This window comes from Tyto alba, unplaced genomic scaffold (genome assembly GCF_018691265.1).
Source record: "Tyto alba isolate M040663 unplaced genomic scaffold, T.alba_DEE_v4.0 Super-Scaffold_16, whole genome shotgun sequence".
Classification (NCBI taxonomy): domain Eukaryota; kingdom Metazoa; phylum Chordata; class Aves; order Strigiformes; family Tytonidae; genus Tyto; species Tyto alba.
Genome location: NW_024881278.1, coordinates 12,986,061 through 13,003,274, shown reverse-complemented (window position 1 = coordinate 13,003,274; position 17,214 = coordinate 12,986,061). Strand labels below are relative to the sequence as shown.

At 42.9% G+C, this 17,214-nt stretch overlaps 1 protein-coding gene across 5 annotated transcripts; it reads right to left on the bottom strand.

Annotated features, from left to right (window-relative positions):
• Window positions 1–2,184: 2,184 nt before the first annotated feature.
• On the bottom strand, window positions 2,185–15,118 carry YPEL5 (yippee like 5). Of its 5 annotated transcripts, XM_042789599.1 has the most exons (7): window positions 15,025–15,110; window positions 11,385–11,421; window positions 11,210–11,274; window positions 10,879–11,032; window positions 7,264–7,350; window positions 5,973–6,145; window positions 2,185–4,335 (listed from the first exon to the last, which is right to left on the bottom strand). In XM_042789599.1, the coding sequence occupies exons 6-7, from the start codon at window positions 6,111–6,113 to the stop codon at window positions 4,111–4,113; spliced, it is 366 nt and encodes a 121-aa protein (XP_042645533.1). In that variant the 5' UTR covers window positions 6,114–6,145; window positions 7,264–7,350; window positions 10,879–11,032; window positions 11,210–11,274; window positions 11,385–11,421; window positions 15,025–15,110; the 3' UTR covers window positions 2,185–4,110. The 5 variants fall into 5 exon arrangements, with proteins under 5 accessions (XP_042645533.1, XP_042645529.1, XP_042645534.1 ...); XM_042789595.1 differs by lacking the exon at window positions 7,264–7,350; XM_042789600.1 differs by lacking the exons at window positions 7,264–7,350; window positions 11,385–11,421.
• Between the last annotated feature and the right edge of the window lie 2,096 nt (window positions 15,119–17,214).

Genomic DNA, 17,214 nt, shown 5'->3' with positions numbered 1-17,214 from the left:
GTAACTATGAGACCAGGAACAGCTCCACACTGTCGCAGTGAGGCTCAGCAGCAGCTCTTGTATGTCTTTGCCACGTAATAGTTGATGGGACAGACAGGAGCTCACTTCCCTTGGCCATAGTGTTTCAGATTTCCTGAAAGAAGAAAAAGGCTTGCAGAGGGACATCATCAATCAGGTCACACTCCTCCTCACCTCTCAAAGTCATCTTTTTAAGTTATTGGGCACTTTTAACAGCAGGTTTTGTAGAAAAGGGTATCAAAATTGTTTAGTCTTTTAAAGTTCTGCAAAAACAGGGCCCAGATTGGAGAGCGATCCTAATCAGTGCCTCAGCCGAACAAAGTCTGAAGCATTTCACCCCTGTCAGGCACCAGGGAATCCGCAAAGCCCTCAAGAGCCACAGGAAACCAAGCTCCACTGGATTTTTTTCTTTTTTATAGTTTTGTTAAAGAAGTGAAGGCAGGCCCAAGAAGGAATCACAACACATTATTGCTGGCTTTTGCAGAATGGTATTGCAATATCACAGCTTAGATTTCTCTTCTAAAATAGGGTTGACCTTTTCCCACGTCAGCGCTTTAGCCTTCCCAGTCACCTCTTCCCTCTACCTGGCAATTGTATCCTGAACTGCAGCTTCACTAGTTCCTTACCTGTTAACCCACTGATGACCTGCTGACTTTATTTCCTACAGCTCTGGCAGAAATCTGGAGAGGCAAGTTTGCCCTGTAAGAATAAGTTTGTGCCAGCAGACAATGGCCATCCTCAGAGCCCAGAGCAATGCTACCTTTTCTAACAGAGCCATGAGATACGTATGCCATTTCAGAATTTCTTTTGAATATCCATAGAAAGCATAATGAGAATGCTTTTTCAATCCACAAACACACCATCCAGTCTTTTCACCTTCTCAAAACTGTGTTCTGCTGAAATGGTAGTCAGCAGCTTTAAGGAAGTACTTCAGTTTTGGGTACAGCTACTACAGGATGAGATCATAGCGCAGGTGATGTAAACTCTAACACAGCTAACGCTAGGCAAAAGTCATAGCACCACTGCTCGCCCAAGCTGCAGCCTAAGCTTCAGCCTAAACTGCAGCCAAAGAGCACAAATTCTGAGGTCTCCATAAAAGCACAGGGGAGCCTGCCATGTGCTGTAATTTCCTTGCCACCTTCACCTATAGACAGCGTAGGCACACCATCACATGCCAGACACGAGCTCCCTGCAGTGGCACATTTTGCTGTGCCAGCCATGCCTTGTTTGGGAATCCAAGGCTATTGCACCACTACAAAATAACATTTAATGCCAAACAGCAGCGTTTGTTGCTAGCTGTACTGTAACCAATTGTCTTGTTCCCTGCAGATAAGTTATCTGTATTCACACACAAAGCGTCTCAAGGAGGAGCAGTCCAAGTTTATGAGGCTAAACTCTCCCACAGAACCATCAAGGCAATACCGAACAACATGTAGACTGAAAGAGCAATCCAAAATCTACTGTTTTAAAGCTGCAAGACTTGCTTAAATCTCATAGGCTTTTAATGAATTCACCTCAATAGTTTTTCAAATCATAGGCTTTGGGGAAAGTAATCTTTAACATCTCTCAGTCTAACATTCTACCAAAATTAAGAGGTCTTAATATAAATTAGAATAAGCCCTTCAGGCTCCATTACACCAATATAAGGTTCCTCCCACCTCAGACCTTCAGCTACAGCTTATAAAGTTGACCAGCTGCTAGCAGAAGGCTTCTCCCTAACGTTTGCACACAAAGAAAAAAAGGCCACAGAATTCCAGATATACAAATTCACAATTCCTCAATTTCCAAGCCATTTCAGAAGCTGAAACTTCACATTTCCTTCGGAAGCTGGAGTTTTCCTTAGCATGCTGTCTTTTCAAAGACAGGGAAAGATGATTGGGCACACAGAATTCCATTAAATGAACAATTTCCCATTTTTATTTTCTCTTTAACGGGAGTAAATTAAAGGCTTTCAAGTGTCCGAGTGGTAGGCATGAAGCTGTACTTAGCACCTTCCAAAAATCAACAGTACACTCTTTTGCCACCTATTCAGAGGGAGATGATCAACAGCTTGTCACTATGCTGTAGAAATGCAATAATTTACTCAACACAGAGAATGGAAGACAAGCTATGTCATTCAGTTAACAGACTCCTTGAAAATTACTCAAAAATAACAGCAAATATCAATTCAGGACAAAACATACTTTATTGTACTGTAATGTCAGAAGTACAAGAAAAGTACTGCAGAGAACCATGCTAATGGGGCTTTTAGGGTCTGTGAAGGACAGAAGTACAAGATAATGGGGTACTACTGTACTCAGTGCAAAAACTGATTCATTTGAGGCACAAGTACACTACTGTTTAAGCAGCTTGATTCAAGCACAGCTCTGGTATGTGATCTACTCTCTTCTTTCTATGTGACAATTCTGTAAGAAAGCTACTTTTACATGAAATAGGCAGTAGATTCAAGTCAGGGGTGTCCAAATTGCCACTTGGCAACCAAAAAAAAATAAGCAAAATACTCTGCATAGTCACCCTCCACATTTTAGTTTCAGATATGGAGCTGCGGCTAGTGAAGAAAAGTTATTCTAAAGGTCAGAGCCCAGATCTGTTTGGCTGGGTGGGGTTTTTTCCCCCCTCTTGTACGTCTCTGTGTAACTTATTTCACATTGACCACAATTTATCCCATAAGAACAAAAAAATAGACCTGTATCTTTGATAAGAAATCATACACATCTAACATTCAAATAAACTTCAGCCCTTGAGACCTGAATTTATGGCTTAAGACACAATGAAAGTGTTTGGGCACCCTTGAGTTAAGTTAATGAAGAGCATTTTTGCTAAAAAGTCAAGCAAGATCACCATTTTTAACAGAGCTGACCTCTACAAGAAGAAAGCAAGAATCCAAGTCACTAGTTACTACTAGGCTGACATGTACTGCTGCCCAGAAAGATAAAAATGTAACATCACAATGAAAAAGTTCAACAAAGTTGAAAGATAAAGGTTTCAACACCAGAAGCAGCATTTGAAAACAAGCTGTTTAAGTTAATCTTTTCAAGAGATGCAGATTGCGTAACTCTAGGCATGAACAAACATGCTGGCAATCTTCTCCTTTTACACAGCAGCTGTGTTTAACATAGGAAGTTCTGGGTTTAAAGAAAGCTACTTGAAGAATTAAGATTTGCAATTCCCTGTCTACTTAATGAGATTAGTAGAGAAATGAAAAAAAAAAAAAAAATTACTACTGAAACAGTAGTTTCTCAGTGGTTCCCTATCATTACAAACACAGCTTGAATTGTAAGCAACGCAAGACTAAACAGACAACTATTATTTTATATTCTCACTATGCTTATAAGTTACATCAATTAAAGTTAAAAAAAGCCAAGCAGTTTTGCCCTATGTCAAGAATAGTTTCCAATCAACACCAGTTTACATGGTGAATGGGACTTCACAAATAAACAAGGAATGGTGACATCTTTGGGTCAAGAATGACAAGAAATAATGGGCTCTGTGCTACCAATCAACCTCAACAAGAATATGGCACAAGGGCCAGCCCAAGCTGTACCAACACTGAACCTTTAGCACTCGGCACAAATTCGGATCTCTTTTCTTTTAGCTAGCTAATCAGGTGAAAAGACTGGGTAAAAAAAAGCCAACCCAACCCTACCTAAAAACTTAAGCCAAAAATTGGAATATACTTTTTAAAAAACATCTGTAGTTTTAAAATAACTTTATGCTGACATCAGTTTGTGCAAACTAAAAAAAACTCACTGAATTTCTCTCTAACAAAACACAAATCCCCCAAATATTTTCCTTTAGCACACTGTATCTGTAGATACAATCTCAAATCTAACAGATGTAAATGCAAGAGAGAAAAAGTTACAGCATCTGCACAACATTCTTTCTACAAATAGCTGCTGGAGGGAAAGTAAAATATAAAAGGAATAAAGAAAGGAAGGTTTCATCTGAAATACTCGCACAATCTTTCCTACTCTGTAGTCCATGAATCCGACTCTGATGCTAAGGTGACAGTGTATGTAAGCAGAATTTTTTGTTGATTTTATTATTTTTGAGTTTCAACTGAAGAGAACCTGAGGAGACCCTCAAGTCTCTTCAGGAATTGTCGGATGGAACATGCTCCTCAAATCCTTCGCTCTCTCGGACCAATGCTCTTTCCAGGATAACACGGCCTTCCTTGTAGCGCTGGCTGTCTTCGGTGGCAAATTCATAGATCCAACCCAGTTTGCTGTTGCAGTTCTTGCAGCTCACGTCTCGAACCATGTGGCGGCCAGTGAGCATGACCCGGTCCTGAACTTCACTGTATTGCAGATTTACCACCTGATACAAATATACAGGGGATAGGGAATAGAAAGGATTAGTCTACCTAGAGCAAAGCTTGGTAACAATGTGCACGACTATCGACATTTTAGAAGTTGGCACTGCACATGAACTGAAAATTACAGTGTAGTAAGTCAACAGCCCTTGAAAATCTCCTGCTTGAGAAGGTAACACTTTAAAGGTGTGCTTCACAGGGATGTATAACCCTCACTGTTTGAGAGATGAAATACTATCACAAGGCATACAAGAGTGCAGAGTACTGTGTTCCACTTTGGGTGAGAAATTCCTGGTGAATAGCTTGTAAACTAACCAATATTAATCCACTTGCCTACTTCTAGCGACTGATGCGATCACTTACTCCCAGAAATAAGAACCAAAATATTAAAAGAGGTACTTTAAAAATCTTGGGGTGCTTTTGAAATAATCATCTAAGAAAAGGGAGGGCTCAGAGGCTGAAAATGCAGGCATTAAACATTCATCTTTTTTTGTGTGCTACCTCTGCAGTTTAAAATATACTTTTAACTTGTTTAGGCAGCAATACCACAGAACCAGGATGTACAATTCATTGAAAAGCTGATGTCAGAACTATATCCAAACTGCTAATATACAGCAGGATTCTAAAAGATGGGGCTGCACTGCTTTCTCAACTTTCCACCTGACTGTGCCTACTCTCTCTGCTTCAGCTTTAAGGCTTCTGACTGCAGAAATGTAAAAAATCAAACTTCTGTGATTAAACCCCACTTTATAACACAAAAAAAATTTGAACCCCAGCATCCAGCTTACTGGATGAGAAAGGAATGAGATGCACAGCTCTTTTATAGCTACACAGTCTAACACTTACACATAAATACTACCGACAGGATCCAACATACCAGAAATCCCAAGGCCAAGCACTGTTAAATGAAGACATTATTGACACCTCTGTCAACTCTGCCAATGGCCAAATGGCTTTCAAGAAGAAACCCAAACCCAAACACACCAAGGATTACATGACTAGGAACTTTGTGATAAAGCAAAGGAAGATCATTGTTTTTTCCATGAATCTAATGGACGAGTCTATCTGGAAGGGTTTATAGGTAATGCTACAATCCACCCAGAGTTATGACTTACATATTTCAGCCTGTTGATTAAATCAAATTTGATCAATAAAAAAAAATATGAAACTAAATCAGAGTATTATCGCCTGTAAAAGAGATTGTGGTTACCTACAGTTGCCAAACTACTGTCAGCTTAAATGTGTCTTAGAAATTAAATGGACTATTATCTAGAATTTTTTTTTTTTTTTAACTGAGTAGAAGTACAAATGCCTTTGGGACTCTTTGACAGACAAAAGATACTCTCAACAGTGTATCTGAGGTTCATATTACAGAGCCTCCAAAGTTGAAACTCCATGCATGATGCCTCCATATACACAGTCTTCTTTATAGTCTGTTAGCATTGCAGATAAACTAATTTAGATATTGCCATCAATAGTAAATGCCTAATTTGACTTCAAAGACAGTTGACTAGAATAAAAATTAAAATAGTAATTACACAACACTTCAGCCAAGAAGTTTTTTAGCTTTGATAACAGATTCATATCTCACAAACTCATTTTTCAAAAGCAAATAGTAGCTCCCCCTCAGGTTCTTACCAACCTTGTTAAAAAGAAAGGCTCTTCCTGTGGCCCCTGTAAAACGAGTGGAGATGAGCTCAGACCGGTTGGTCAGAATCGTGTCGCAATTTGCACAGGAGAACAGGCGAGTGCCACCAATATGATCCAGAAAAATTCTTCCCATTTTTAGAAATTACGTGAGTTTATCCTCAAGATCTGAAAGCAAAAAGAAAGATGATGTACATGTAAAAAGAAGCATTGCAGCAAACCAACCCAAACCAAAACACCCATATATATATAGTGGAATATTCCACAAACCGATTCAACTAATGACTGCAGAGTTTCTTTCTTTCATAGATTAATTACTGAACTTATAGGCTGTATTCCTCTTTTCCCATCAAGAGAAGCTCTTTCCCAAAGTGACCATCTTATCAATAAGATGACACAACTAGATACAAAGTAATTATATTAAATGAGCAAAACATGAACTGAAACCTTTGAAATATAGTTCAGACATTTGCAGGCCACTACTGGACCCTACAGTTCATAAACTCAAAAGCTTCTACTTCTTTCCTATTTTCTTTTCCTCTTTAACACAATACTGAAATTCCATTCCAGTATATTCCCAACGACTCACTCATCTTAGTCAGCACTGAGAAATTAAGCACGGAGAAGTACACCGAGTCACCAAGACAATTATAGTTTAATATTCCCAAGTCACCCCCTCCTTTTAAAATACGTATTTATTTTGTCACTTCCCCTCAGCTTTGCACAATTCATGACATGCAACCACACACCACCACCATACAGGATGCTTTAGTTTTCTAGTACAGCAGTGAGCTCCTGTATTTGACTTGAGACTTACTGGTTTCATACATATAACAACATAGGAAAAGTTTGGATGCTATTTCGTATAATAGACAATCCACTTAATCTTTACACCAGACAGTTTGATATATAAACATTTAAAGCTGTCTAACCTAAATATAAAGTAATGTTCAATTAGCCAAGCTACTTCCAAAGCATCATCACTAAAATACCTGAGCAACTCCAATGAGCAGAAAAAGAGAGCTTAGAAAGCCTATAGCAGCAGATTTGCAGTACCTGATAAATAAATCTCTTCACTGCTTGGGAAAATTAAAGTATTTCACCAACTCTATACCAACTAACATAAATTACTCAAAGTTAACTAGTGAGTAAGCACCAAACATATCAGACAGATGAAAACTTAAATCGTGAAGGATAACATGACAAAGGAACTAAATTATGATGTTATTTCCATTTCAACTGAAGTTTTATGACTAAACATCTATAGTTAAACAAGTTAAATATACCTGCATTTATGCTTCAGACGTGGAATCAGAAAAGGAGTATTGTCTCTGCTTTTGTCATGCACAGCAATGCAAAGTAAGTCTGACACACTGCAATATTAAAGTTGTGTGGGTTTTACTTTTCAGAGCAGGAGATAACATGCTGTTCAGAGAAATTAATCAAATTTTGTGCTCATCGAGTTGAATATTCTATGTCAAATGCCTTTAAGAAGCGCAAATACCTAAATTAAACCCATTTCAAGTTTTAGGGAATCAGTTTCTTAAAGCCTACTCTGACATGCACAAAGCAAATGGTCTAAAACATGCACTAGCACACAAAAAATTTAAAATACCGTTTTTACATGTAAAAATCGTAAGTCACTGACATCATGATATTTTTTTCAGTTGCTTTATTTCACCACTTTGTTTTCTTACAATGTGTGGCAGCAAAAGGGGTTCCTAGTATTGAACAGAGTGATTTTAGCACAAGTTCCTTACATTCAGATTTTTCAAATCATGATTAGTCTACTGTATCCCATCTGAAGGATACATAAAAATTCAAAACAATGGAAAGACTCCTTTAAAGGTAATATAATACCTGTTTCTCTTTTTAATAAATAAAACATGTCTTGAGTTTGACAAAAGTATTTCAAACACTTAGCTCAGTGTAGGGGCATGATTTCTTGTACCTGCACCCAGAATACAGGAAGTATTTTCCTTTATTTCCTCTAAGCATTACACCTTTCTAATATGCCTTTATCTCTCCTAGCAAGCGAGGGCAAAAGAAAAAATTAAAATGTGGATAGTGACAGCATGAAGAAAAATCAACAGACAATAAGCGTGAATAAACAAGTATCAGTCAAAGTCTCCAACCAGAAGAAACCACAAATACAAGCAATAAAAGCAATTGTGACAAATGCCCATAAGGCACTTGGCCTATCTCCATGTGCCATCCTTACTAATTTTGGATAATGTTATTTTTGTGTTGACTGTATTGTGGATTAAAAACAATTAACCAATCATAAGGTATTGTAAATGTGGAATCAACATCCAAAGGAGTATTTCTTTCAGGGTAAACACGATGCTCACCTTGTCAGTATTTTTAGGAGCTAACATAAAACAAACCCCCAAACATCCCTCTTTTTTACCGAGAGCAACACAAACACGAAGCTTGGTAGGTGACCGGAACAGATCCATTACAGACTATTCTTGCAAAGCATGCCATTTTGACAAATATGCATCCAAACACTTAAAATGCAAATATACCACATATCTAAAAATGTAATTCATGTTACTGCACCCAGAGAAGCAGTAACTCAGTCACTAGAAACAAAGTTTAAATATTTCTGAAGAGAGTGTGTGAATATAATTCTTACAAGCACATTAGAAATCAAAGCAACAGACAAATGTATTAATTCTGGACTTAAGTGTTGAGTCCTGAAGATACTGCAAATTAAAATAAGTATGTTCAAAGACTCAAGGCTGAAAAACTGGCCTAGTAACACAAGGCCTAAAATCTTCAATTATTTATATAACCCCAAAGAGCTGAAATTAACCTTATCAAGTATCTAAATAAGAAAGAAGCTTCCAATAAGACTTGGGTCCCAACAGAAAAACAAAGTGAGATTCATTTGATGGTAGCGTAAGGCTGTAAGAATTGAGACTAAAGTTAAAGCAGTATCTAATAAATCAGCTGGTACCAGAACAATTTTCTTCAGAATACAGTGCATAAGAAAACATGAGTTCTTGAAATAAATAAATACACACTTAAAAATTTAGAAAATTAAATTCCACAGTCTGCATTATAACAGTCAAAACAGTCTAGATTTTGAGCATGTTTTTTTAAAAACACTGCTAAAATAATGTAACCCTACTAGAATGTCTAACATTTAAAATAACCTCTACACCTAACTGCCCTCGGTAGATTTCAGTCAAAATAGATAGCAGCCTACAACTATCATTAGCTCTCAGTTTTGATTGCTACAAGATTTCAATGCATCCATAAGGGTCCAGCAGAAGTGTTATGAAACTAGTCATCTTACATTATTCTTTATATTACTGCTCACAGTGGTAAAAAGTAGGAAAAAATGTTACAAAATGACTGCTAGTAGGGCAGTATTCAAATGCCACATTTGATCACAAATTTTCTAAATAAGCTAGCAAGAAACTTTTGCTTTTTCCTCTCATATAAGGTAGAAAAGTTAATTTCAACTTGGAATCATTTCACACTCTCCCCTCCCCCCGCTTTTTCCCCCAAGCTAAAAACATAGTATTCACTTATAAGACCAATTCAGAAGGTACTTGCTGTGGATAAAGACTGTTCTCTCCCTAGGTAAGATCCTGAATCCTGCAGGGTATACTCAGGGTACACTGGAAAAAACAGAAGCACAACAGAACAAGGGAAAGCAATTTTCCTTTGCTCTCAGGCTCATATCCCTTACATACCGAAGTGGTGTGTACAAAGTCACCCCAGATAACTGTAATTTTTTTTCCTATAGTTTTTACTTCCCATGTAAAAGGTGTGGGCGTCTATTTATATTCACACATACATAAACGATCTGCAAAAAGCCACTTATAGGCAGCTTTTATAGGCAGTAGGAGGGCTCTCTTAAATGAAGGGAAGCCAAAGAATTGTGAAACATTAAAGCATTTCTGAAGCTTAAGATCCTCCAGTTAAGGGGAGGAAAACGCAAGTGCACTTACCCATTCATCCACTGCCTACACTTAAAAACAGTGGAAAGAGCTTCCACCAGTTCAGAGAGCCAGTCAAGTCCCCTATTGCTATTCACAACCCCAGAAAGTGACACTACCATATCACACCAATTCCATCATGCTAGAAGCAGATTTTTCAGAAGCAGTGGACAGGAATCTTGGTTATTCACAAAACCAAATGCTGAGGAAAGAAAATAGAATTTTTTGGCCCACGATTTCATCTTTAAAAATCAGTTAGGCTTTCTTTTTAGATATGTGTCAATGATGAAGATCCTGTCTTCACGCAAATCACCAAACACAAGTCATAACATTAAATTCATGGCTCCAGTGTAAAAAAAGGCTGACTTATTTACTTTCACTAGTGGAATACAAAGTATCTACCACTTGCCAAATCTACACAGTTCAAAGAGGCAGGTACTTTTATGAACTGAGACATGATGTCACTCTGTCATTAGTCAGCACCCTGACCACTGCTACCAACCTGCCTTCTTGAGAGGGCCCTTTAGCAGAACAACCAAGCATAGTTCATATTACCTAGCTAGTAAGGCTTGCTGACAGCACACTGTTTTGACAGTACAAACCTTGATACAACTTCTTAGTCACACTGTGAAACATTTCCTGCCTGCATGCTTTCTCCATGGACAGACAGGAAACACAAACACTGTGGCTGTGTGCTATAATACCAGAGCAGTATGCTCCCAAACTTCCACCTGCCTTTTGGTATTGATTTTTGGCAACACTGAGCAACAGCTGTCAAAGAGCTGACATTCAACAGCTTAAATTTGACCACTATCTGCACACAGAGCTGAAAACCACCTGAAGCACTACTTGGTTGGTATTTGTGCTACCTCATCTGCCTACCTTCACAACCAATAAAGAACAAAAAAACAACACAAAGAATTATTTATTAACATTTTTAAAACTAACAGTCAGTGTTTTCTTATCCCAGAGTGCATCTCTTGACGACACAGGACCATCAACGTTTGGGAGAGAGTCAGCAGGCACTTTCTATATACACACTGGACTGTTGATATTTCAGGAGCCTCAGTGTTGCTTCAGCACCATCTACTGCATCTCAGATCTATAACAGAAAACAGGATAAAAAAAAAAAAAAAAAAATTATGACAGCCTCTCTTTCACCGTTTCACCAACTAAAAATGTTTTCCTTTGTATGGTGAGCCAACAAGCACTCTCTCCCCCTTGCAAAAGGGCCATGCATTCCCCTTGGCACAGTAAAAGATTCTCACGATGCACTTACTGTGGAACTGGACTTAAACTTCGTCTTCATATCCCAGGAACCAGGCTTAAGCTTCCTCTTCTCATCTCAAAGATGGACAAAAGAGGAAAAAGAATACTTAGTACAGCTACACAAGACCATACGTTAAAGAATCACTGGGGAAGCAAGAAAAAACCCAAACAAACTTGCTCCTTACCTTCCCAGGTTTCTGCTGCTCACAAGCAGGGGTGCATCTGAAAATACACATGCGGTCAATCTCTTAGGAGGTCTGAGATTCAACCGTCTGTACTGACTTCTGCAACTGTTGAAGTAAGCAGGGCCCAGCCTCTGCCTACATGCAGATTTCACCATCAGAAAGCACCACGCGTAGCCAAATGTGAAGTAAGAAAGTGAACTGGAACAGTATACTATGCTCATTAGAACCATCCCGCTAGTGTAGCAAACTGTAGTAAAGGAAGTTAACGCAGTCAAGTGACTGAAGAAGCTTTGGCAAAGTAATAAAAGCTGTGCCCAGGTGCAGTGCGTGGCAGCCGCCTAGAGCAGGCCACCTTGCAGGACGAAACTGCATTTGTGCAAACTACAGCAGTGTCATTTTCTATTGCAAACTGGAATTTTTTTCCAGGTAAGGCGAAAGCTTTGCACTGGGATAGTGGCATTTAAATATATTAACATAGGATTATATTGGTGTATGCAAACACCAATATAGGGTTGATGGTTTCAAGTTTTCAGGGAGCAGAGCCATACAGATGGGTGCTTCTTTCTAACACAGCCCCCATATCTCAGCATCTCCCACACAGTAACTTATACCCTCACAATACTCGTGCTAGATAACATATAAAAAGTATTAGCTTACAAATTGTATCCGACTCAGATTAATTTTCCTTCCTGCTACTACACAAGAGTTCAAAAGCAGCAACTATTCCTGTCTCCTTGTTTCTTTTTTTCATTCCTTTTTCCTCTCTCCCCTTTCCTACAAGAGGAAAAGGTGATCCTCAACAATTCCTCAACTGATTTTAAGAAAGCTGTATTTCCTGGGTTTGTAATAAATCTGGTTTTATACTAATTAAGCAGATAAGACAACTTTTGCTTGTTAATCCATTCTGCAACTTTCAGAAAGATGAACTAATTTAGACTTTTTGTTTTCATTAATTTTAGTGCTGAAGTGATACAAATCTTCACCCAAAGACAACACTGCTTTCATAAGTCATAAAAAAAACCCAACCAACCAACAAACAAATAAACAAAATTTAAAGACCAAAAAGACAATGATCATCCAAACTTTCATACAAACAACATCCATCTGGCAGAAAGGGTGCTAATATGCTTAGTGCATCACACCAATAAATTTTTATATTAACTAGGAAACTCCTAAACATAGGTAAAGGCTCCAAAATTAAAGAAAGCCTTGATACCCAGCATCCACAGTGTACAGGCATTTCCTCTATCCATTTAGCAAGATATTTTTAAGTTAAATCTTGCTTAAGGGAATTACATATTTCAGAAAGAGCTGAGCAACTCAAGATTTCAACATAGGTCAAATGATAGTAAACAAACATGAACCAATGACCTAACTTGGACAACACTACTTCAAGCTTGTGATGATTAACAGCAGAGGGAATGCTAAATATATATATATATATATATATATATATATATATAGTGTGCATAACTCTCAGTCTGTCAGATGACAAGTAACAAATCTCATCTGTTCTTGTAATCTTCTCTACCAGGCTCCGAGGTGCAACTTCTTTTGTCCTTGCACACTTGGCAGCCACATCTGAAACTCAATCATTATGATTAAAATCTATCTATAAACTGCATTCTGTAAGCACTTCCACAACTACAGAAGCGAAAGTAGCAGATGACAGAAGCCTCCAAATAGTATGTCTAAAGACTAACATTAGAAAAAGAGGGTAACACTTAAAAATGGACAGTTTCGTTTGTCACAAACATTGCTTCAATTCAGCTATCCAGAATGAGTCTATACATAAAAGGATTATATACAGCTGTTATGTATGTAGAGAGCTATATAGGCATCTGTGTAGCTGAACCAGCTGCATGAGGGAATCTTTACAACAACAGAGCAAGTTCCTTCACTTTCTGCCATCAGTCACAAACATTAGTTATGCCGATGCTTAATCTACTGCCTTTAGCTGCTGACATCAAGAGTTGCTCTTTGACACCTCCCACTTTGAGAAGAGCCATCCCCCTGTGTTTCTCTCTTACAAGACTTGTGTACTTGCTTTGTTATTCCTTCAATCTAATCCTAACAAGGGGTTTAGAAAATACAGAAAAATAATTTGTTAAATTCTATCAGTACATTAGTCCAAACCACAGCCTTTATTCTTAAATAAACACGCTGGATTAACTTAATCTGTATCTGCTTGCACGGTACAGCTGAGGTCTGTACACAGAGTAACAAATGAACAGGCAGATGAGTCTTTGCATTCCTTTTTGCTTTGACTGGAGCTTTTTCGAGCGAAAAACTGCTTGCCAAATATTTCAGTTCCCTGGGAATCCACACTGTCACGGGCAAAATCCAACCCAAGAGCTAACAGGCGAAGCCGGCTCCTTGCTGGAAGAGCCGCAGGCACCCTCCGTAAGCAAACAGCAACCACCACTCGATTTCTGACAACCGCCCTCCCGTGAGGGTCACCTGCGGGGGGAGGGACACGGGGTTTACTCAGGGCCGCTTCGGCGATGAGTAAATCTTCGAGGCGCGGTGAACAAGCAGCACCTTCTAGTCGGGAAGGGAGGAGACAGACGCGTCAAGCGGCACCGCCGCGGCCCGAGCCGGGCAGCGCCGCCGGCCCCCCCGCGATAACGACAGGGCTACCGGAGGAGGAAGCGGGGATGACCCACGACAGTGACCCGCGAACCCGCGCAACCCCTCACAGCAACGCGGGCCCAGTGCCACGCTGAGGGGGGGGGGGAGCGGGGGGGAGCGGCGATCCCCACCAACAGCCCCACGCGTGCGCGGTGGGGCCGCCCGCGCGCGCCCGCGGCCGTTGCCCCCCGCGCCGCCGCCGCCGCCACCACACAAAGCCCCGCGCGGGGGCGGGCCCCAGCCGAGCGCCGTCACGGGGGCGCGCGCAGCCAACCGCCGCCGGCTCGGCCCCCGGCGCCGCCGCCGGGCGCTGCCGGCAGCGCAGGCAACTTGACAACAAACAGGAGGAAACAGCTGACGGGAGGACGGGAGGCCCCGCCGCCGCCGCCGCCGCCGTGAGGGGCGGCCGGGACGGCCACCACCCCCCCACCCCTCACTCGCTCTCTCCGCCCCCAGGCGGCCCCGCCGCCCCCCCCCCCCCTCCCCGGTCGTGCGGTGTGGGGGGGGAAGGCACGACGCGGCGGAGGGGCCCGGGCGCGGCTCCTCGTTGCGTTCCCCGCCCAGACCCCGCTAAGGAACCGGCCGGAAAAGTTGCCACCGCTCCGGCGGGGAAGGGAGCCGGCGGCGGCAGCTGAAGGGCCGGGGGGAGGAAGTTGCGGCCGCGGCGGGGACGGGGTGCTCGGTGCCGGCCCTGGGCGGAGGGCCGGGCAGGAAGGCTGGGGCGGCGCTGAAGAAGGAGGGGACGGGGTGGGGGAAGACCGGTGCTTTGTCGCGGCGGCGGGGCAGGCAGGGCAGGCGGGGCAGGCAGGGCCGGCGCTGCCCCCCACCCCCCCCCCACCCCCCCCCACCCCCCTCCGCCATCTCCGCGCCGCCGGGCCGGAGCGCCTCACCCGGGGCCCCGCCGCGGCCCGAGAGACAGAGTACCGTGGCCTGGCGCCGCGGCCGCCGCCTCCCGCCCCGGCCTCCCCGAGCCGCGGCGGAGCGCGGCGCGGCCCCCCCGCCCGGTTACCTGGCGCAGGGCAGCGGCGGCGGCTCCGTTCCCGGTGTCTCTCCCCCCGCCCTCCAGCAGCCCCGACGCTCCGGCTCGCCGCCGCGGCCCCGCCCCCTTCGAGGTCCCGCCCCCTCCGAGGCCCCGCCCCCCGGCGCGCGTCAATCAGCGCTGCCGAGGCCCCGCCCCGCCCCCGGCCGCGCCCAACGCGGCGGCGCCGCTTCCCTCAGCCCTTCCCCGCCCGCCGCTCCCCAGGCTCCCCCCCCCCCCCCCCCCCCGTCTCCTTCCCTCAGCGGCCCTCTCGGAGGCGCCCACCGCGGGGCCCAGTCGGCCTGGCTGGGAGGAAGGGGAGTCCCCATCTCCAGGCCTGCTCCCCGCTCCCCCCAGGCCCCTCCGTGCCCGGGGACTTGGCCTGCCCTGACCATAAGCTTCGCTGTGCTACAGGCACTGGGAGGGTTTGAGGCGGGGGAAGGTGCTGAGATGACTGTCGGGCACGTCCCCACCTCGATGAAGCTGTGGCTGATGCTCCTCGCAGCACTTCAGGCCGCTTAAGTTGCAATCCTTGTGTGACACCTTAAATATGGCCCATGATGGAGATGAAGGATCAGGGGAGAAAAAGGCAGAGTGTTTGTGGCCGTTCTTGGCCACTGGTTGCAAGTGTCATCAATTCCCTGCCAGTTTTAATGGCTCAGTGCTCGCACACAGATTGCATCCTTGGCAAATAAATAGTGGTCTTGGCCAAAATACAATGAAAAAAAAAAAATCCCTGTGAGTTGTTAGTTATGAAAAAGACATGAAAAGCGGTGTTTTTTTCCTTCTCCTTTGGGGCAAGCATGCCATTTTTAAGGATCTCTGTTCTAATAATGTCCATGTTAGAGAAAGTGTATTTTTCGTGTATTCCTGGGTCTGTCCGTCTGGTATCAGAAGAGGAGCTGCAGTAATTGCAGGAACGAATGACTCGGCAGGTCTCTTCTGTCATTTCACATCAAAGGCAAAGGGACATCTCTGTGAACGTATGGCAGGCAGCACATACTTACATGCCCAGCTGTTTTTCATCTTGTGTCTTCTTGCATGAATTCTTTCTTCTACCTTTAGAAATAGCCAGGCAGAGAGGTACACAACCGCCTGCATGAGGCTAGACACTCAGTGATGGGTCAACATCAATAGGTTAAGAACTGCTGTTTGCTTTGGGCAAACCTCCAAAAAATCAGACATCTTCAGTATGGTCAGCTCTGGCCTGATCCTGAACAGAGCCAAACACTGACATTTTTCATCGACCTGTCATCCAGCCACTCTTTACATCATGCAAAGGAAGTGAAAAGTGTCGGAGCAGTCTGTCAGACAGCAATCACCTCTTACTTAACAGCATGGGGGCAACAGAAGTACTACGAATATTAGAAGGAAACTGTGTGGACTCTGCCTGGGGTCCCATTTACTACCAGCAAATGGAGGAAATAACTGGTCTAACGTGCTCTGTTTGTTAACAGATTGACCTAATCTGCTGGCCTCACTGAGTAACTGTGAGCTTTGTCCCTGGTGGATCTGCTCAGTCTCGTCACGGGAGCTATGTGAAGGTCCACGTCTCAATCATCTTTGCAAAGCTCCCATAGACATCACTGTAAACAAAGCCAAAATGAGTCAAAAGAGAGTCAGAGCAATGGTGCTTTAGTCAGTGTCAGTGCCTGGGTCTTATCCGGGCACCTGTGAGCTCTCTGCTTAGCTCTGCTACTGAGGCATCCATGCATCCCTGGGCAAGTCAGGTCTTTTTTGCTTCATTTTCTCTCTGTGAAATGGGGAGAGCAATGCTACCTGCCTTACTGGGTGGGTGCACGTTTGTTTAAGTACTGTTCTCCCATCTGGGCATATGGAGGGGATGTACGTCTCTGAACATTGAAATCGTCATAATAACATTACTGCGAAAATAAGGCAAAGCCCAAACCTATGAATGGTATTAAATTCTCAGCAGTAGGAAGGGTAGCTGTACCAATCAGAAAGGAACCAAATTGACCATGAGACAAGCAGAGAACGGATTAGCCTGTGCTTGACAGATGGTGCCAGGGGCTGATGTTTTTATTTCCCTTGCAAAGGAGCTTAGAGGAATAGGGACAGGGGAGGGTGAGGTAGGGCACAATTATTAGAACAAATCAGCAGGCTGTAGCAGCTCTGCTGAAAAACACCAAAAATACCAGAAGCAATTTCCAATTAGTTTGT